This window comes from Myxine glutinosa, chromosome 6 (assembly GCF_964187855.1).
Source record: "Myxine glutinosa chromosome 6, kmMyxGlut1.1, whole genome shotgun sequence".
In the NCBI taxonomy this organism is placed as follows: Eukaryota; Metazoa; Chordata; class Myxini; order Myxiniformes; family Myxinidae; genus Myxine; species Myxine glutinosa.
This window is the reverse complement of record NC_136266.1, coordinates 13288084-13311111: the sequence shown is the minus strand read 5'-3', so window position 1 is coordinate 13311111 and position 23028 is coordinate 13288084. Positions and strand designations below refer to the sequence as shown.

At 43.5% G+C, this 23028-nt stretch overlaps 1 protein-coding gene across 11 annotated transcripts in view; it reads left to right on the top strand.

Annotated features, from left to right (window-relative positions):
- LOC137429600 (signal transducer and activator of transcription 1-alpha/beta) overlaps positions 1-23028 on the top strand; it is a 107894-nt gene that overhangs the window by 23128 nt on the left and 61738 nt on the right. For 5 of the 11 annotated variants that reach the window (XM_078779608.1, XM_078779607.1, XM_068119640.2 and 2 more), the window contains 3 exons: positions 9-149; positions 10066-10210; positions 18292-18442. In XM_078779608.1, the coding sequence (XP_078635734.1) occupies positions 9-149; positions 10066-10210; positions 18292-18442 (437 nt within the window). Of the gene's footprint in view, positions 1-8; positions 150-5540; positions 5745-10065; positions 10211-18291; positions 18443-23028 lie in introns of those variants that run through there. The other 6 variants (XM_078779611.1, XM_068119641.2, XM_078779614.1 and 3 more) reach the window with 4 other exon arrangements.

The window sequence follows — 23028 nt, the reverse complement described above, 5'->3', positions numbered from 1 at the left end:
TTTTACAGGTTTGCCTGACATGGAATTGTGTATAATATGCAAAGACACAACGAGAGATGGTGATATAACTGTCCATCTCAGAACAAAAGGCAGCCAAGGTATTAACCAGGCCAGCAGTCAACGCGGAGACACTCGACAGAGCTCACCAGGTGACTTGGTGCACCAAGAATGTCGTCGCAAATATTGCAACCCCAACGTTATTAAACATGACATTGCTAAGATTGGAACAAAAACAACTGACTCAAGAACACTGCGCTCCACTGAACCACACTTTATTTTCAGTGAAAACGGTTTATTTTGTGGAAAATATGCAAAACATTCAAGAAAGAAAAGGGGATTGGATGTTTATCCAGTTCGCACCAAAGACTTTCAAGAAACCATTGAGGCTATTTGCAAACAGCGTGCTGATGATTGGGGGGAGAAAGTTCGAGGCCGAGTTGAGTTTGCCCAGGATCGATGCCATTTATCACCGGTCTTGTAATGTCAACTTCAGAACGAGGAAAGATGTCCCACGGGCACACCAGGTTCAATACGAAAGCAGTAAACAGTTCTATGGGAGACCTGTAAATTCTGATCAGAGTTGAGCATTTCTCAAGGTCGTTGAGTATCTGGCCGAGAATGATGATGAACAAACAACAGTAAGCGATCTTGTGGAACAAATGAGTCATTTCAGTGGAAATGATGCATACAGTGCTGTGTACATGAAAAAGAAACTGCTTGAACATTTTAGAAACTCTATCATCGTCACAGAAATAAATGGAAAACCAAATGTTGTCACCTTCAGAAATACAGCTTCTTCTATTCTGCAGGGGTTTTATCAGCGTCCACAAAAGCAGGATACAAATTCAGGAAAGATGAGTCTCATAGAAACTGCAGCCAAACTCATGAAAAGTGACATCAAATCCATGACTACATCAAAATGTGCATATCCGTCACCATGTGACCTTTCTTCTGTCAATGATAACATTTCCTATGTCCCTGAAACATTAGAGTTACTGCTAAAAACATTATTTAGCGAGAAAAACCCAAATGTGAAGATTGCATCAGCAGGACAAGCTATTGTCCGGGCCACACGACCTCGAGTTCTCGTTTCGCCACTGCAGATTGGACTTGCGGTAGAACTCCATCACCACTTTGCATCCAAGTTTTTGATCGATACCCTCAACGGTCTTGGATTTTGCTCTTCCTACTCAGAAGTTTAAAAGTTTGAAGTCAGTGCTGCTGCATCACAAGGGATGGACATTCCTGGTTTCACACCTGGTCACTTTATACCGTTTATTGCAGATAATGTTGACCATAACATCAGTACACTGGATGGTCACAACACTTTCCATGGGATGGGTATCATTGCAGGAGTCACACCAGGAACCAAACACCAGAGGCCAGTTCCAAGAATCTCTGCAACAACTGATGATCTCACTGCTCTTGGCAATATTGATATTCATTTCTTCAAACCACAGGTGAACATGATGTCAGAAATTGTCTATCAAGAGTTACATCTACCAGTAGCAAAGGACTCCACATGGAAACTTGATCTCCTGTCCAAAGTCTCCTGGAATATTCGACTGCCGACGCCAGGGTGGTCAGGGATGATGCAGATGATACAGCAAGGGTCGCACCCTGGACAGTCATCCATCCATTTGCTGCCAATGATTGCTATGAATCCCAGTGATCCCACCTGCATATGCTCAACACTGAGGTTTGTGTGTGCTGAAGCAAAGCGATACGGATCAGAGGCAGTTATCACGTTTGACCAGCCACTATTTTGGAAAGCACTGACGATCATCTACAATGAACCAGTGACAAGTGACCTGAAGTCTGTTGTGCTAAGGCTTGGAGGTTTCCACATAGAAATGAGTTTCCTTGGATCCATTGGTCATCTTATGGGTGCCTCGGGTCTAAATGAACTCCTTGAAACTGTTTATGCTTCAAATGCAGTTGGACACATGATGACTGGGAAGTCTGTATCAAGGGCTGTCAGGGTACACTTTTTGGTTGACAAGGCCCTTAATGCTATGCTGATTTCAAAGGCATTCAGAGTACCCTTGTTTGAAGAGCATCAACATGACGACATGTCCAATGACATCAGAGATTCAAATGAACATGATGTTTCTGATGTTACGCCTAGGGAACCAGATATTGCAGATATTCCTCAACTCATAGTCTCTGAAGATGAAGCAGCTCAAGGTCCTACCAGGATAACCAGCAACAATGTCTTGTCAGAATGTATTGAACTCTATGAATGTCGACTGAAAGGAGACGTTACTGCGGAGTCAGTCTGTATGGAGAATGTTGTTGAGAAAATGAATGAAAAGCTTGTGTGTGAAAAAGTAGAACTCATTCATCATCGCACGCCTTCTCTTTGGCTTCAGTACATGGATATGATAGACATACTCCACAAGTTTATAAAAGCAGAACGTACAGGGAACTGGCATCTTCATCTTCAGTCTGTACAAGACATGTTGCCGTATTTTGCTGCTGCTGGACACAATTTCTATGTGAAATCAGCTTACGTGTACTTGCAAAATATGCAAAACCTAGAAGCAGATCACCCTGAAGTGTACACCTGCTTTGAATCTGGACACCATGTACTCAGGAGAAGTGATCGTTTTTGGGATGGCTTATCTACAGATCTTGTAATAGAGCAGGTTTTAATGAGAAGCATTAAAACAACAGGTGCATTGACTAGAGGACACGGAATGTCAGAATCTCAGAGAGCACAGTGGTTACTCTCCAGACCAGCTTGTGCAGACATCAACATTGCCATGCAGCAGTTTACAGACACTGAATTCTACACAAGTGAACAGCACAAAGAAGACACGCCAGCAAGAAAATCTAGAGATTACAATGACACCAAGACAATTTTGCCTGAGGAAAGTGAAAAAGGTAGTCCACATTATGAAGAAGTTTATTTGAAATGAGATTAGGCTGTTTAATAGATTTTGTATACTGAATCGAGGCTCGTGAAAGAGCTGACATTTACTTCACAAACAAATCAACCAGACAAACAAAATATAGAAAAAGAGGGAGCGGAAGACAAGAGAATGGGAAGCACACAAACACTTGAGGGCACACAACATTTAAGAGCAGAGAGATGTGTGGGAGGGAGAGGGCTTGGGGGCAGGGGGGTGGCATAAGTATCAAACACAAGGACACCAAGGACTTCCAGGACAGAAGTTGGTATTTCAAAAAAGTGGAATTGGGGTGAAGTTAGCGGGGATAGAAAAGATCAATGTTTTGGATGGGGGAAGATAAGAGATGGTGGTGAACAGCTGTTTTAAAGACCTGGAGGGTGGAGTGGGATTGAAGAGAGTGAGGGAGTTTGTTCCAGAGGCAGGAGAAAAGAGGAATGAAGGAGTGAAGGTGAGCAGAGAGTCTTGATTTTGGCAGTTTAACCATAAGAGGTTGCAGGCAGATCTTGTGCGACCTGTAAGAATATTTGCGGGACAGAGCCCAGAGAGAGCTGGGGGGGCAAGGCCAGAGAGGAGTCGGTAGAAGACGGAAAGACCACCAACCTGCCTGCGGTGAGTGAGTGAAAGGCCCTTGGAGATAGCTTCATCGCGGGAGATTCCAATGATTCTGAATGCTTTGGTTTCAACAGCGTGAAGACGAGCTAGGTGTGAGGCAGGAGCACCAGCCCAGAGGGGAGAGCAGTATTCCATTGAGCTGCGGATGAAAGCCTTGTATGTGGTGAGGAGCTCAGGTGTGCCAAGGAAGGACTTCGCACGACGGAGGATGCCCAGTCGGCGACTGGCTTTGGAGGCCAGATTTGAAATGTGGTTTTCCCAGGAAAGATCATGGCAGATAGTGAGACCCAAAAGCTTGAGTGACAGAACTTCTTGGAGAGGATTATTCAGAAAGTGGATGGGAGGGTTGTCCAGTCGGTCTTTTCGGAGAGACATCGTAAGAGTGTGAGATTTGTCAGGATTGAAAGACATGTTCCACTTGTATGCCCAGTCTGTGATTTTGTCCAGGTCTGCAAAGAGTGAGGAGGCTGCAGACTGCCGATCTGAGGGATGAAGAATGGAGCGACAGAGAGTAGAGTCATCAGCAAAGAGATAGAGAGGATTTTCAAGAGAGTCAGAGAGATCATTGATGAAGACCAGAAAAAGCACAGGGCCCAGAACACTGCCTTGGGGAACTCCAGCCTGAACAGGAAGAGGAGATGAGAGAAACCCATTCAGGGCCACACGTTGACTACGACTAGAGAGGAAGTCCGCCAGCCATGCGTGGAGATTTCCATGGATACCAAAAGAGGAGAGTTTGGTGAGCAGAGCTGGGTGCCAGACCGTATCGAAGGCACGTGATATGTCAAGGGAGACAGCTCTAATTTCCTGTTTGGCATTGAGGACCTCCATCCATTGTTGAGACAGCAGAAGCAGCATGTCCAGAGTAGAGTATCCAGGTCTGAAACCAAATTGATGATCAGAGATCAAGCCATTGGAGAAGAGGAAAGATTTCATATCTGAAGCAATGATGGATTCCATGACTTTGCTGATAATTGGGAGAAGGCTGATTGGTCTGTAGTTGCTGGGATCTGTTTTTGCACCTTTTTTGTGCAAAGCGGTGATGTTGGCAGATTTCCAAGCAGATGGCAGATGACCTTGAGCAAAAGCGAGGGTGAAGAGAACAGAGAGAGGGAGAGAAAGAGCGGAAGAACAGGATTTTAGGACCCCTGGGCTGATGCCGTCAGGTCCAGTTGGTATGAACTGTAACAGACTGATGGAACCTGTTGGAACTGTTGGAACTGATGAAATGATAATCTGATAACATAGTGATGTATAATCAAATTCGATAACAATCGGACTGTTTCATATCAAGGCGGTTAAAAACCACATACAGGGTGGGTCAAGGAAAACCTAATTTTGAAAATGTTCCCCAAGCTGAATGTTTCTAGACTTTTTATATGTCATGTAGGAAACAGTTCTTATGTTGAAACAACTAAAATACATTCTTTTGCAATTTGTTTGAGGTTAGCATATTTTCGGTCATAGATTGACTGGACTAGTAGGGCGGGTACCGTTGCTCGTCGTTATAATGTCATTGGGGGCGAAGTCGAGGGTGAAAGTATTCCGGGGGAGGGGATCTGCAATTTGCGTAATTCCTATCATTGACGTCATGTTTTTACAACCGTTGGGCGTGGCTTTTGAATCCCCTCCCCCTCATCCTGCCTAATAATTAATAGTATTGTTGTGAGATAATATAAATTATATAATAAGCATTGTTATAACAAAGATTCTGACTAATTGCTGTAATCCTTTGTCTTGGTGGTTATTTTTTCTCGTACATATTAATCTCGGGTGAAACTTGTTGAAACAGGAAATAAAGTTATATTCTCTATCTACGTCACCAAATCGGGAGAATCTGGTAATGCAGTGGGCGGGGCCATGACAAACCTTTGAGTAGTCTCCGCCCATTCTCGGAAATTACCTCGCTCAAGCAAACCATTCAGTTTTCGATTATCTTTCTGCCCCCGAGGCTGAGTAAGTTGTGTAATCTTACCCCAAGTACACGGTATTTTCCGCCCCAGGAGCATTTGTACCATACGTGAAGCTGAAGTGGGTTTGTAAGATAAATAGATAAGTGAGTCCGTTGCGTTTTCGTTACAGAGATCGTGGTTTTTGGTGCTTATGTTACTCGACTGAGAGTGAGTGAAGGATTTAAACTTCATGTTTACTCAAAATGCGACATTATTCCGTTTAGATAACATCTATGACATCGGTTATGCTTAAATCAATCGATTTGTAAGTATGACAGTAATTATAATTATATATTTGTACATTGTGCTAATTAGTAATGTCGTTTCTGTACTTGTACTTGGTTCGTCTTCTGTAATTGCTATTTGGATCAGAATTATTTCGTTATTATGATCTTTCATGTCATTTTGCTCTTTGGTTAAGGAGAGTGCAAGGTGTTCGTGGTGGTCGTTGTGTTGTTTACTGTACTGAGCTTAGTGGTGGTGGTGTTTACTGCACTGAGGTTAGTGGTGGTGGTGGTGTTTACTGTACTGAGGTTGATGATGGTGATTGTGTTGTTTACTGTACTGAGGTTAGTGGTGGTGTTATTATTTACTGTACTGAGGTTCGTGGTGGTGGTGGTTGTGTTGTTTGCTGTATTGAGGTTGGTGGCGGTGGTGGTTGTGTTGTTTGCTGTACTGAGGTTAGTGGTGGTGGTTGTGTTTACTGTACTGAGGTTGGTGGTGGTGGTGGTGGTGTTGTTTACTGTACTGAGGTTAGTGGTGGTGGTGGTGGTTGTGTTGTTTACTGTACTGAGGTTAGTGGTGGTGGTGGTTGTGTTGTTTACTGTACTGAGGTTAGTGGTGGTGGTTGTGTTATTTACTGTACTGAGGTTAGTGGTGGTGGTTGTGTTGTTTACTGTGCTGAGGTTAGTGGTGGTGGTTGTGTTGTTTACTGTGCTGAGGTTAGTGGTGGTGGTTGTGTTGTTTACTGTACTGAGGTTAGTGGTGGTGGTGGTTGTGTTGTTTGCTATACTGAGGTTGTTTGGGCTGTTGGCGGTACTGAGGTTGGTTGTTGTGTTTCCTTTACAGAGTAGTGAGGTTAGTGATGGTATTTACTGTACTCACTGTGGTGTTGGTAATGGTGTTTGCAGTCCTGAGGTTGGAATTGGTGGTGTTGAGGTTGCTCGTGGAGTTGGTGGTATTGAGGTTGCTCGTGGAGTTGGTGGTATTGAGGTTGCTCGTGGAGTTGGTGGTATTGAGGTTGCTCGTGGAGTTGGTGGTGTCGAGGTTGCTCGTGGAGTTGGTGGTATTGAGGTTGCTCGTGGAGTTGGTGGTGTCGAGGTTGCTCGTGGAGTTGGTGGTGTCGAGGTTGCTCGTGGAGTTGGTGGTGTCGAGGTTGCTCGTGGAGTTGGTGGTGTCGAGGTTGCTCGTGGAGTTGGTGGTGCTGAGGTTGCTCGTGGAGTTGGTGGTGTCGAGGTTGCTCGTGGAGTTGGTGGTGTCGAGGTTGCTCGTGGAGTTGGTGGTATTGAGGTTGCTCATGGAGTTGGTGGTGTCGAGGTTGCTCGTGGAGTTGGTGGTGTCGAGGTTGCTCGTGGAGTTGGTGGTGTCGAGGTTGCTCGTGGAGTTGGTGGTGTCGAGGTTGCTCGTGGAGTTGGTGGTGCTGAGGTTGCTCGTGGAGTTGGTGGTGTCGAGGTTGCTCGTGGAGTTGGTGGTGTCGAGGTTGCTCGTGGAGTTGGTGGTATTGAGGTTGCTCGTGGAGTTGGTGGTGTCGAGGTTGCTCGTGGAGTTGGTGGTGTCGAGGTTGCTCGTGGAGTTGGTGGTGTCGAGGTTGCTCGTGGAGTTGGTGGTGCTGAGGTTGCTCGTGGAGTTGGTGGTGTCGAGGTTGCTCGTGGAGTTGGTGGTGTCGAGGTTGCTCGTGGAGTTGGTGGTGTCGAGGTTGCTCGTGGAGTTGGTGGTGTCGAGGTTGCTCGTGGAGTTGGTGGTGCTGAGGTTGCTCGTGGAGTTGGTGGTGTCGAGGTTGCTCGTGGAGTTGGTGGTGCCGAGGTTGCCTGTAGTGTTTGCTGTACAAGTGCACAGAGTAGTGAGGTTTGTGGCAGTGATGGTGTTTGTATTATTATTATTATTATTATTATTATTATTATTATTATTATGTATTTTGTTGGATTATTCACATTCAGAGGCTGACAGGATAATTTAAAGGTGCGGTGTACACACGCCTCTCTGAGCTATCTATGCTGTACTGGGTTCGAATCCTGATTCAGTTATAATCTGTCATCCCGGTGTTTCGCATGGAGGGTGCAGCATCAATGTGTGTGCTGTCCTTTGGATGGACGTTAAGCAGGAGGACCCAGCTGCCCGTACCAGGTTTATATGGAGGTTAACAATCCCACAATGTCTTTTGTGAAGAGCAAGTGTGAGTTATCTCCGACTTACTGAACAATAGTCCGGCAGCTAAGCTAAATATAGCATAACAATTGTGCATTTTGTGAGGAAAGCACCAAATTTGGCACACTAGTAGACTATCATATTATGAAAAGATCTGGATATTGGGCCATCTCCGATTCAGAGATTTGATTTTTGCAAGATTTGCAGATTTTTCAGATTTGCAAGCTGAGATTGCAACGCCAGGGACGGCCGACTCCTTCCTGCGAGCTGCCCACGTCACCCGCACAAGAAGAGCTCATCAAATCACTGCAGCGGCACTGCACGTCCTGCAACACCGTGCGTATGAACGCCACTGTATGACATATGCTGATGATGCAGAAGACCTGCCTGAGTTCGAAGACTGGTGTCACCAGAGAGGAGAAGACATTCCCAACTTTCAGTACTGGGCAACTGTGCTGGAACTAGAGATGTTGGTACTGGTCTACGTGCGTTCTCTGCGGCAGGCTTCATTCACGATGTACCTTGATGCCCTGACGGAACTGGTCCCATGGTTCCATGCCTTAGACCACACACACTATGCCAGGTGGGTCCCTGTTCACCTGAGGGACGTGGTTGCACCCCCAATGAAGCACCCAGATGTAGCCAGAGAATTCAGGGCTGGCAACTTCACTGTACAGAAGACGAAGAAGGTGTTCTCTTCGATCCCAATCGAATCGAAATCTTGCAAAAATCAAATCTCTGAATCTGAGATGGCCCAATATCCAGATCTTTTCATAATATGATAGTCTACTAGTGTGCCAAATTTGATGCTTTCCTCACAAAATGCACAATTGTTATGCTAGGTTGCCCCACTACAAGTCATCCGTCGGGCATGGGCCGTTTCCAGAAAGACTTGGGCCAAAAACATTCATCCAAGTGCATTCATATTCATCCAGGAAAAAGTTTAGAATAAATTGAATCTCTGAGAAGAGGAAGATTAAGGTTGCTGTAGTAACACTCAAACATTGATCCGTTTATTTTACCTCCCAATAATCGTGCATTAACAGCGAATGAACAAGCACATATTACATTTTATTGTAACTATGAACGACTGCGGCCTTCCAATTTCTTTCCTCTCACTTTCACCCTTCCCCCTCCCCCACCTTCCGACTCCTATAGTTCTACACTCGAAATCCAGGCTTTCTGCACACCTACACCTTTTCACTCTTCCTTTCTTCCATTTTTGGAGCTGCCTTCTGGAAACTGTTTAATCCCACCCTTCCCTAACGGATTCCAAGCAGTGCAGCACCATCTCATGTCATCCCGCATCGCTAATCCCTACTTACGATCATTTCTACCCCCGATAACATTACCTAATCGAACCCTTTTACTTGCAGCTTACTGTGTTTTCTCTCCCTCTTTTGATTTAAAATTAATGTTATATTTTGAACACTAATCAGAGCATGAATCTGAAAAAAGAAACTGCAGTTTAACAGGATTTCAGCTTTGAATCCGTCCCGATCGCACATGCGCAGAGAAGAATTTTTTTTTAAAACTCTGCCCGGCAGTCAAATGACATTGAAAATCATTCCAAACAGGAAACTTACTGTTTTTAAGGAAGTCATAAAGGACACAAACAACAGGCACGAATAACTAATGTAATGTGGTAAATAAGGTGGTGTAAAAGATGCTGCATCAACGGCAGTAAACTTGCAGAATTTTTTTTTTTCCCTACAACCCATAAAATCTTTATTTCATTTCAATTGAATTATACACTTGAACACTGTAGACCACAAATTACATCAATGGCACTTTCAAAAGCAGTACTTGGACAAAACGGCATTTTACATCATCGCGTCCAATCAAATTTGCCGCTCTTGGACCCCGCCTTTGTCCTTTTTTTCTCAAGACTGTGTGGGGTTTGGTGTTCTATAAACTCTCTAGTGATGTCTGCCTGGATATGCAGTGGATGACCAAGCACGTTTTAATAACGAGTACAATTTTGTACATCCAATATAACCCGTACATGTGTTTCACCAAGATGCTGGCATTAGTGGTTGTGTATTACATGGACTACCGAAGCATTATTCCTCGTACCCGTCACATGTTTCGCAGTGTCTGTTTGAATTCCGAAAATAATTTTCTCTGTAAATTGTTCTGTTACCTTACAGACATTTTGAGCAAGGTTTTACTGTTTGATTGTACTTTGTACCCTTCAATGCAGCTTTAACGTTCTTCCTTAGCCAAAGCGTGTTGTGGAAGCATGGCGCAATGGAACAGCCTTCAGCAGCTCGACACCAAGTACCTGAATCAGCTCGATCACCTGTACGAAAACTTCCCCATGGAGGTCCGGCAGTTCCTTGCAGATTGGTTAGAAAAACAGGACTGGTACGTGAATCGTGGGTGCAGAGACACTCTTTTTACCCTTGGTTCACCACCGTGACTTGTAAGACAAATACGTTCTCTTTGATTTGACAATGTGTCCTTTGGTGTCTTCATTGTTCAGTTTGTCATACTCTTACCTCTGAACTATCTTTCTCAAATGTAAACCAGTGCGTCCATTTATTTTTTTTGTATCTGTGGAGCGTAGAGTTAATCATAATCTCTTCAATGATTCTTCTGGTCTGCAGCAACTAGCAACCTTTGCGGCTCCCTGAATGGCGAGCCGTAAATCCGAACGGAATTATGTATCTTTCACAAATATCTTTAAAATTGGAGACAGAAAGGTTAGTCATTTACTTGGGATGTAACAAACATGGTGAAACAAACTACACAAGGTATCGCCAAATCTACCATGATTTTTGTAATAAATAACCTGGCAGGTGGCCTTCATGATGGATTTTAGATAAGATATTAAGATATATATATATATACATACAGTGCATTCAGAAAGTATTCAGACCCCTTCACTTTTTTCACATTTTGTTGTTGCAGCCTTATGCTGAAATCGTTTAAATTCATTTTTTCCCTCATCAATCCACACTCAATACCCCATAATGACAAAGAGAAAACAGGATTTTAGAAAGTTTTATAGATTTATTAAAAAGAAAAAACTGAAATATCACATTGACATAAGTATTCAGACCCTTTGCTATGACACTTGCAATTTAGCTCAGGTGCCTCCCATTTCTCTTGATCATCTTTGAGATGTTTCTACACCTTGATTGGAGTCCACCTGTGGTAAATTCAATTGATTGGACATGATTTGGAAAGGCACACACCTGTCTATATAAGGTCTCACAGCTGACAATGCATATCATAGCAAAAACCAAGCCATGAGGTCGAAGGAACTGCCTGCAGAGCTCAGAGACAGGAACGTGTCGAGGTACAGATCTGGGGAAGCCTACAAAAACATTTCTGCTGCATTGAAGGTTCCCATGAGCACAGTGGCCTCCATAATTCTTAAATGGAAGAAGTTTGGAACAACCAGGACTCTTCCTAGAGCTGGCCACCCGGCCAAACTCAGCAATCGGGGGAGAAGGGCCTTGGTAAGAGAGGTGACCAAGAAACCGATAGTCACTCTGGCTGAGCTCCAGAGATTCTGTGTGGAGATGGGAGAAACTTCCAGAAGGACAGCCATCACTGCAACACTCCACCGATCTGGGCTTTTTGGCAGAGTGGCCAGAGGGAAGCCTCTCCTCAGTGAAAGACACATGAAAGCCCGCTTGGAGTTTGCAAAAAAGCACCTAAGGGACTCTCAGACTGTGAGAAACAAGATTCTGTGGTCTGATGAAACCAAGATTGAACTGTTTGGCTTCCGTCTGGAATCTGCTCTACCGGTTGGCTTCAGGGATAGGTTGGGCTTCACTAACACTCCCAACTTGAACATATTCATGTGACATTCGCCAAGATTTCATTTTTCTTCTTATGTACATTTATTCATTTTCTTCTACCGACTCCTCTCCGGCCTTGCTCCCCCAGCTCTCTCTGTGCTCTGTCCCCCCCAATATTCCTTCAGGTCGCACAAAATCTGCCTGCAACCCTCTTATGGTTAAATTGCCAAAGTCTAGGCTCTCTGCTCACCTTCACTCTTTCATTCCCCTTTTCTCCCGCCTCTGGAACAAACTCCCCCACTCCCTTCAATCCCACTCCTCCCTCCAGGTCTTTAAAACAGCTGTTCACCACCATCTCTTATCTTCCCCCATCGAAAACCTTGATCTTTTCTACCCCCGGTAATTCACCCCAGAGTCCTTGCAGTGTTCATATGTTTTATTCCTCTCCCACCTCCCCCCAAGTCCTCCCGATGTCCCTGCTCTCAAATGTTGTGTTTGTGTCCTTCCCCCTCTCTCCCCATCTTGTCTGCCGCTCCCCTTGTTTTTTGTGTTTTGTGTGTCGGTTTGTCTTTTTTGTGTGATTAATGTTAGCTCTTTCACGAGCCTCGATCTTGTATACAACAACAACAAAAAAAAAAAAAAAAAAAAACGTCGAGGCTGTATCCATCTTCTCTCTTCACAACTTTGGAACACACTTCCAAATGCCACCCAGTTGTACCCTTCCTCACCGTCTTTCAAGGTGTCCACTCACCGGTGTCTCTGACAATTTCACGTTCATCACAGCTTTCTTTTATTCCTTGTAACCACTGATTCCTTCTTATTACCTCTGCCACACTGTGGACAGATTAGGACGAAACTTGGTGGACAGGTTGTGTGTGTGTGTGACGAGGACAAATCGATTCGATATTGGTGAAGACCGGAATATGGATCCAGATATCAGAAATACAATTTTTTCACAAAATAGGGCCAGAAACTACATATAGCATGATATTTCAAAAAGGTGTGGGTGACATGACAAATCTAGGCGGATGAGTTTGGGTAAGTGACAAGAACAAGTCGCTCACATTTTGGTTCAGATCTGGATCCAGATCCGAGCTATTAGTGGGATACAAAATGTAAACTGTTCAGCATGGCGGAGGTATGCGCTCTACCGAGTGCCGTTCTAGTTTGTGAACTATTTTCTTATTTGTTTATTTCCCTCTGTATAACCCGTCATCCATAGCTCAATCATGACATTGACTTTGTGTTAAAATATAAATTGGTAAACAATATATATATATATGATCCACCACGCGGTGACCCGGGTTGCCCCGTGATTTTTTACCATTTTACATAATTAATTTATTTTAGGGGGAGTGTAACCCGGGTTCGCGTGATAGGAAAATCCTTTGTGACACAAGAAGCCCGCTTGGCACAAGAAGAAAGGCACATGAAAGCCCGCTTGGAGTTTGCAAAAAAGCACCTAAAGGACTCTCAGACTGTGAGAAACAAGATTCTGTGGGCTTTCATGTGTCTTTCACTGAGGAGAGGCTTCCGTCTGGCCACTCTGCCATGAAGCCCAGATCGGTGGAGTGTTGCAGTGATGGTTGTCCTTCTGGAAGTTTCTCCCAACTCCACACAGGATCTCTGGAGCTCAGCCAGAGTGACCATCGGGTTCTTGGTCACCTCTCTTACCAAGGCCCTTCTCCCCCGATTGCTCAGTTTGGCCGGGCGTCCAGCTCTAGGAAGAGTCCTGGTTGTTCCAAACTTCTTCCATTTTAGAATTATGGAGGCCACTGTACTCTTGGGAACCTTCAATGCAGCAGAAATTATTTTTGTAGGCTTCCCCAGATCTGTGCCTCGACACAATCCGGTCTCTGAGCTCTGCAGGCAGTTCCTTCGACCTCATGGCGTTGTTTTTGCTTTGATATGCATTGTCAGCTGTGAGACCTTATGCAGACAGGTGTGTGCCTTTCCAAATAATGTCCAATCAATTGAATTTACCACAGGTGGACTCCAATAAAGGTGTAGAAACATCTCAAAGATGATCAAGCGAAATGGGAGGCACCTTAGCTAAATTTCAAGTGTCATAGCAAAGGGTCTGAATACTTATGTCAATGTGATATTTCAGTTTTTTATTTTTAATAAATTTGCAAAAGTTTCTAAAATTCTGTTTTCTCTTTGTCATTATGGGGTATTGAGTGTAGATTGATGAGAGAAAAAGTGAATATAAACGATTTCAGCATCAGGCTGCAACATAACAAAATGTGAAAAAAGTGAAGGGGTCTGAATACTTTCTGAATGCACTGTAGATATATATATATATATACACTACCGGTCAAAAGTTTTAGAACACCTCAATTTTTCCAGTTTTTATTGAAATTTACGCAGTTTAATGTCCAGTGAATAACCTGAAATGGTACAAAGGTAAGCAGTAAACTGCTCGAGGTAAAAAAAAAAAGAGTTTAGGTTTGCAAAAACAGGAAAATAATGTAAATTGCACAGTTATATTGTAAAAAAAAAGAAGGCCTTCTTCAGGAAATAAGTCATGGGTTAACAACTTACAGCTGTTCTGCAGCAATGTAAGTAAATTAAGCCTTGAAAGTTGATGCAAACAATTCCTTCAGGTGTCCCAACCTCTGCTGATTACTTGATTACAAACCCCCTGCCTGTTTAAAAGCAGTATTGGAACAGACTGTTAGTACACCCTCTCAAGCATTATTTGGACAATATTGCACTGCAGGAAGTAGTATATTAGAAACTGGAGGAAACTCTGACAGGAAGAGGTCTGGCAGACCCAAAGCCATAACAGAATCAGAAGACATGTTTCTGAGAGTCAACAGCTTGCGTGATAGGCGGCTCACAGGACAACAGCTTCAAGCACAGCTTAACACTGGTCGAAGTAAGGAAGTCTCAGTTTCAACTGTGAAGAGAAGACTTCGAGCTGCAGGTTTGACAGGTCGAGTGGCAGTAAGAAAGCCATTGCTGAGATGGCAAAATAAGAAAAAGAGGCTTGCCTGGGCAATGAAGCACCGCCAGTGGACTACTGAAGACTGGAAGAAGGTCTTATGGCCTATTCATCAAAATATGAAATCTTTGTTTCATCACGCAGGACTTTTGTACGCCGTCGAGTAGGCGAAAGGATGGTTCCTCAGTGTGTGACACCAACTGTCAAACATGGAGGAGGAAGCGTGATGGTCTGGGGCTCTTTTGCTGGATCCAGAGTCTGCGACTTGCACAGAGTGACTGGCAAAGGGCTACCACAGCATTTTGCAGCGCCATGCAATACCCTCTGGTATACGCCGAGTTGGTCAGGGGTTCATCCTACAGCAAGATATTGACCCTAAACACACCTCCAGGCTATGTCAAAATGACCTTCGAGGAAAAGAACAAGACGGTGGGCTTCAAATCATGGAATGGCCAGCACAGCCTCCAAACTTAAACCCCATCGAGCTGGCTTGGGAGGAACTGGACAGAAGAGTGAAAGCAAAGCAACCTACAAGCACAACACATTTGTGGGAACTCTGCAACAGTGTTGGGAAGAACTTCCCAAACAATATTTGATTTCCATTGCAGAAAGAATGCCACGAGTGTGTTCGGCAGTTATATCTGCAAAAGGTGGCTACTTTGCTGAGTCAAAAATTTAAATTAAATTTTGTTAAACATAATGATTCTGATTTCTTTTTTTTCTCCAATTGTTTATTTGTTCTATCCTTAATTTCAGAGTACATTGCGATATTAAACTGCGTAAATTTCAATAAAAACTGGTAAAATTGAGGTGTTCTAAAACTTTTGACAGATAGTATATATATATATATATATATGTATACTGTATATTTAAAAAAAACAAAAAAAAAACAAACAAAACAAAAAAACAAAAAAACAAACAAATATATATATATATATATATATATATATATATATATATATATATATATATATATATATATATATATATATATATATATATATACATATATATATATATATATATATACATATATATATACATATATATATATATATATATATATATACATATATATATACATATATATATATATATATATATATATACATATATATATATATATATATATACATATATATATATATATATATATACTAGGGCATGCCCGTACTATATATATATCTAAAATTATATCCCCCCCCTCTATTTACATGAAATGGTTTGGGCCAAAGCGAACGGCTTGCGAGTGGTGACAATCCCCCCCCTCTATTTACATGAAATGGTTTGGTCCAAAGCGAACGGCTTGCGAGTACGGTGTTTTTTATCGGACCCGTGGAATTATAGATAGTAGTTTTAATTAGTGTTAAAACATAGTTTAACGGCAACATAGTTTTCCAACGTGAAATAAATGAATACGCTCTCAAATGTGCCATCCGAGGCAGAGTGTGTCCGCCACGTTCGGCACACGCGATAGTTCGCTGCTCTCTGATTGGTTGAATCGTTTTTTGGACATAGCTCGGTAAGTAATTGTCCGATTAATATGAAACCTTGAAAAGGCACATCCTCGGGTCCCCAGCAATATACCTGGCAAGTTAAAAGTATATCGGACCCGTGGTTGTCGAGAAACAGCGGTCACAGACAAACGTACAAACAGAGATTACTGGAATTATAGATAGATATATATATATATATATATATATATATATATATACATACATATATATATACTGTATATATATATATATATATCCACCCACAGAATGTTTCGTTTCAAAAAGATTGATACAACTTTGACTTCCTGCCATTTCTTTGTTTTTTGACCTATACTGTTTTCCTTTTCAGGGTTTGGTGGTAGTATCGTGTTATTTGTTGCCTGGGATTTCTAGCTCCGTAGCTCAACTATGCCATTGACAGTGGAGCAGAAGACAAAAGTGGTGGCTCTGTGGTATGAGACTAAATCATATGTAGACACCCGCCGGAGGTTCTGCCAGGAATACGACCTCAGAACACGAGATGGACCCACAAATTGTGCCATTCAATGTACTGTGAAACATTTTGAGCACAAGGGTACAGTGCACAACCAAAGCAAGGTCAACAGTGGCAGTCCAGCACCAGTAACCAAGAGCCAAGCCAACATCGACGCCGTGCGGGATTCTTCAGTGGACAGTCCCAAGAAGTCCCACCGCTGGCGCTCCCATGAGCTGGGCATCAATCCAACATCAGTCTGGCGTATCCTCACTAAGGAAATGAAGCTTTTCCCATACATCATCTCTATTAGGCATAAACTGAGTCAAGATGACATGAGAAGGAGACTTGATAAGTGCAATTGGCTTGGTGACAGGATGGAGGGGTACCCAAACTGGATCAACCTGTTGTGGTTCAGTGATGAAGCCCATTTCCACTTGAACGGTGCCATCCATCAACAACCACAACATTTTATGGGGGGCAGAACCACCTGAGGAGATCATTGAGAGGTACCTGAAAGGGCCTAAGGTCACATGCTTCTGCGCCTTCAATGCCAGATGGGGAATGCTCGGGCCTTACTGGTTTGAGAATGACAACAGTAGGACGGTGACGATCAACGGTGAGCCCTACCGGGCCGTGCTCCATAAGTTCCATAATGATCTAGCCCAAAAGGTCACCCCAAACTAGCTCAGCATGACCTGGTTTATGCAGGATGGTGCACCCCCGCATACAGCTGGTGACACCATCACTTTCCTGCAGCAGATTTTCAGAAACGGCCTCATTGTCCTGGGTACCACTCATGACTGGGCACCCCATAGCCCAGACTTGAACCCTCTGGACTACTGGTTCTGGGGGGCTGCCAAGGGCTCTGTCTACATCAACCGCCCTGCCACACTGGATCATCTGAAGCAGGAGGTGTCAGACTACCTTCAGGCAGTGCCACATGAGACCTACAGGAAAGTTGGACAGAACGTTGGCGTCAGGATCAATGCCTGTCTGAACCGAGGGGCACACATCGAGAACGTCAATTACAAGGATTTTGCGTAAATGCCAATTTCAGACCTTGGGCTCTCACCAACTCTAGCTGTGACTTACTGCAATAGCAATCAGTGATAGAAAATACCATGTCATAAGCTTTCAATCAATGTTTGTTTCACGTTCCTGAGGTTTCTCTTTCTTTTCAAATAAACGTTTAAAGTTGTATCACTCTTTTTGAAACACCCTGTATATATGCAGGCATGTACTGTATATACATGGAAAAGAGGTGGAAAAAGTCTGATTTAATGCAATTTAATTTCGGCTATAAGGCAATAGGTGTTGGCATCCACGTGCTTGAATATATTTGCCATTTGCTTCTATTTTGTTGAATTGCAATCACTTCCACAAAAGCATACAGGTATTTCAGAGTATCCATTGTAGTACACCTGCATCTGCGAAAGCGAAGTGATGTGTATAGTTTGGCATATTTCTGAGTGGTCATGGTCATGTTCTATATGAGCACTGAATAGGTGACGTGTGCACAGATATATATTTATACACGCTATTTTGAGGACATCGACATATTAAATACATATTGGAGGATGTTGTGGATGCAAATTCAAGTTTCTTCTTTAACCCCCACCCCCTACCCCCTCCCCCTCCCAGCAATAATACTGTATGTAGCTGGTGCCTTTAGTTTTATGCATTGATTTCCTCCTCATAACCCCCAAATCCTTTGTTGGCATGTAGTATCGCTTTTTCTGATTTCGATTGTTAATCCCATTCCACCATTCTCATTTCAGGAACCAGGCAGCCAGTGACATCTCTTACGCCACCATATTGTTCCACATGTTACTCGAAAACGTGGAGATGCAGACCACCCGCTTTAGCACTGACCCCAACCCCAATTTCCTACTTCTGCACAATTTGAGGAGAGTCAAGCAGCAGCTGCAGGTTTGGTGACAGAAATGGGAGTTTGTTGTGAAATTTTTCAATTCCAATGTAACATCCGACACATTGAGCAATAGTTGTATTAAGTTCCCATAACATGAAGGAACCATCTACGTATTCCGACAGTGTGTTTCCCCAAATTACTGACTGATTATGTAAATAAAGAGAAGAAGATTGAAAGAGTTGTACATGTAACTTGAAGGGTGGGGAGTAGGAGGTAGTTGGGAAGGTGGTTTCCCCATTGGTCTTCTACTGTTCATTCTGCTTTGGTACATTATTGTCCCCCGTCGCACCGCGGAGCGAAAGGGGGGACTATGGTTTTCCCGTGCGTCCGTGCGTGTGAACGTGTGTGCGTGCGTCTGTGCGTGCGTGCTTAGGCGAAGGACCGAATTCTAATTTGGTGCGGGTGCAACCCACGTCAAAATCCAAGATGGCCGCCGCCTTGTATGTCTGACGCCATGTATGTCTGAACCTTGTGAGCGGAATATCTTGAAAAACAAGCGAAGTACCAACATCTAATCTGCTGTGTGGGTGTATCTAGGCATAAGGAAGAACGCTATTGAAAATTGGGTCGCCACGTCAAAATCCAAGATGGCCGCCACCATATATATGTCTGAACCTTGTGAGCGAAATATCTTGAAAAATAAACGAACGACTAACTTCTAATCTGGTGTGTGTGTGTGTATCTACGCATAAGGGAGAACGCTATTGAAAATTGGGTCAACAAACAACAACAGGCATATTAAAGGCCATTTTCCCTGCAAGAGTGGGGGTTAGCCCTGCGGTCCCCATGACGATCTTCTCCATTTTGCCCTATTTTCTGCATCTCCCCTTGTTAACCCCCTTGCCCGCATTTCTTCTTCGACCATCTTTAGCCAAGTCTTTCTCGGTCTTCCCCGTCCTCTACTTCCTTCCACATTCATTTCCATCACTCTTCTCAACCAGTCACTTTCATCCTTCCTCAACACATGACCAAACCATCTCAAACTGTTTTTCTTCACAGCATTCATCACAGGCTCTATTCCCAACATCTTTCGCAATTCATCATTTGGCTTCCTCTCTCTCAACGATACTCCACACATCCACCGAACCATTCGCATTTCCACCCTTTCCAGCCTTCGTTGCTGCTCTACGTTCATTACCCAGTCTAGCTCCCATAAATCATAACACTTCTCACACATGCAGCATACACCTTTCCCTTCAGCTTCAACGACACTCGCCTCCTCGTCAGCACGCCACTCAATTCCCGAAACTTCTTCCATGCACATCTCACTCTAGCAACCGTTGCCGAGTCTGATCCACCTTCTCCATTCAGCATGTCTCCTAGGTAACAAAATGTTTTCACACCTTCCAGCTTCATGCCGTCTCCAAGATCCAACTCAACATTTCCTCCATCTGCAGCTCCCTCTGTGCACACCTTACACTTGAATGTAGCTGCCACACTGGTTAATGACCCTCTCAAACCACTACATTTTTGATGAACCCACTCAGCGCACATTGCACATTGAATTGAGTTCACTCCGACACCCTTCCTGCACAAAGCACATGGCCACTTCCCAGTTCTTTCCACCTCACCACATGCTTTACCACTTGCCATCACCTTTGTTTTTCCGATATTCACCTTCAGACCTTTCGTCTCCATACATTCCTTCCACTTGTTCATCTTCTCCTTCAGTCCATCCATACTTTCTGCAATCAACACCAGCTATTGAAAATTGGGTCGCCACGTCAAAATCCAAGATGGCCGCCTTGCGTCTTCCACTTTGTCAACTCGCATCACTTCAACGACGTGGGACCTAGGCATTACGCTTGTTTTCACTTGTCTTTCCTCTTGCATTCTTTCATTATGTCCAAGCCATTTCGGGCGAGTTAGGTATTCCCACACTCATTGGAATCCTTCCTCTGATATCATTATTACCTCTGCCACCGAAGGTGGATGGAGGTTATGTTTTCACCCCTGTCTTTGTCTGTCTATCTGTGAACAAGAGATCTCAAAAAGTTGTGGACAGATTCGGATGAAATTTGGTGGAGAGGTTGTGTGTGTGACAATCGATTCGATTTTAGGGAAGATTCAAATCTGGATCAGAGAATTTTATAATTTCTCAAGTGATTCTTCACCATTGAGATTTAGGACCAAAAACGACATGTAGTATGATATTTCAAACAGTTGTCGACGAGTTGTGGATGCGTTTCTTATGTGACGAGAACAAGTTGAATATATTGTGGTTCAGGTCCGAATCCAGATCCGGCCTATCAGTGGGATACAAAACGTAAAATGTTCAGCCTGGCGGAGGTATGCTCTCTACCGTGTGCCGTTCTACTTTCTTATGAAATTATACGTTTCTTATAAAGTGATATCTTTAACATGATTACCAACAAGTATCAGTCTGTTGCTTTCTTATTCTCCCCACCCCTTCTCTATATAATAAACACTGTTTTCTCCGGTACATTCCTCCGGGGTTCACACTTCGGCCCCATTCCTTTTCAAGCGAAGGAGCTACCCTCGGCGACAGATCTAGTTGGAGTTTCTGTTAGTTGGAAACCAATGAAATTATCTGTTCGGCTTTCCCGGAGGACGGCCTCTGAGGACCATCCGTCGCTAAATTAGTGATCAACCAGGTGGAAGATTTGACATGTCTACCCACGTTCCACTGTTAAATTGATCAACTAGGTGGAAGATTTGACATGTCCACCCATGGTCGACTGTTAAATTGATCAACCACGTGGAAGATTTGACATGTCCACCCATGGTCTACTGTTAAATTGATCGACCAGGTGGAAGATTTGACATGTCCACCCACAGTCGACTGTTAAATTGATTGACTGGTTGGAACATTTGACCACATGTCCACCCACGGTCCACTGTTCAATTGCTCAACCAGTTGGAAGATTTGACATGTCCACCCATGGTCCACTGTTAAATTGATCGACCAGGTGGAAGATTTGACCGTGTCCAACCCCATGGTCCACTGTTAAATCGATGGACCGGGTGGAAGATTTGACCACGTGTCCACCAATGGTCCACTGTTAAATTGGGATCTGGACATTGGTCCAAATCAGATAACCGTTACAACTTATATCTTCATTTTTTTCCTTTTCTGATCTGTCCATCTCACACAAAAGTGACTTTAAAGTACAGTCGGACCCTGCTATTCGTGTGGGATATGTTCCTGGAAAATCCGCGAATAGCGAAACCCACGAATAGTGGGGCATTGTTTCAATGGAAAATTAGGGGATAGGTTCTCGAGTTGCGAAAATCAACGAATGGAGAGGACCAAACCGCCAATGGCGAGGCAAAATTCGTGAATGGTGACGCAAATCCAGAGAATGTCGACGTATGTCGCCGACGCAAATCCAGAGATGATGCATGACTGTAAATTGCAAACTGTAATCGATTTAATGAAGCGGTTGCATTCTATAATTCGCGGAGCATGACTTGACTTGTTTACACATCTGGTGGGATATCCCGCGAAGCTCACTTATAAGTGCGTCGAAAATTCATTCCCGCGAAAGCCATGAAAACGCAAATCGCACAGCAGTGAATGTACCGTACTGTACTGTACTGTATAAGCAGGTCATGCTCGCAGCTTGTAGAAGAAGTTTTTTTTGCATACTTCCAGCTGTTTTATGCATGGCTGGTAAAAGATGGGTTTTATAAATGTGTCAAGCTAGCGGCTCGTGATTTTTTTTTTTTTGCGCCCCTGAAAAACCACGAATTTGCGGAACTTGTCCTCGAATAGGGGGAAAAAAATTCACAGAACACGGCTGCTAATAGAAAAAAAACCGCAAATTCGCGGAACACGGCTGCGAATAGAAAAAAAACCGCGAATACATGGAACATATGACCGCAAATAGAGAAGCCGGACCGCAAATATCACATATCATATTTATCACATATCACAATATCACATCACATTTTATGAACCGCGACTACGAGGATTCCGCGAATAGCGGAAGTACGAAATGCGGGGTCCGATTGTATTGTACGCTATCACAGTTCGTGCCTTTCTTCTTGTTGTGTACTCTTATTATTATTATTATTAGCTCGTCCCCCACTTAGCGGGAGATGGGGATTCGCAATCACGTGTGTGTGTGTGTGTGTGTGTGTGTGTGTGTGTGTGTGTGTGTGTGTGTGTGTGTGTGTGTGTGTGTGTGTGTGTGTGTGTGTGTGTGTGTGTGTGTGTGTGTGTCTGTGTGTGTGTCTGTGTGTGTGTCTGTGTGTGTGTGTCTGTGTGTGTGTGTCTGTGTGTGTCTGTGTGTGTCTGTGTGTGTCTGTCCGGGCCGTAACATTTTACCATTTGAGCTTTGTCATCAAATTTTTAACATAGCTTTATTATGAGGTATAACAAGAAAAAAAATATATAACAAAAGTTAGAAGCTGAATGTTTTTTGTTTTTTTTAAGATCAAAAGGTCAAATGTCAAGGTTGCATAAAATCGTCAATTTTCATCCAATTGATTTGAAATTTGAGCATGGTTTGCATATTGGGTCACTGATGCATATTGCTTTTGAGGTCAAAAGGTCAAGATCACCTAAAATCGTCGTTTTTCTTTTGTATTTTTTTAGCTGTTTTCGTCAATGTGGGGTATT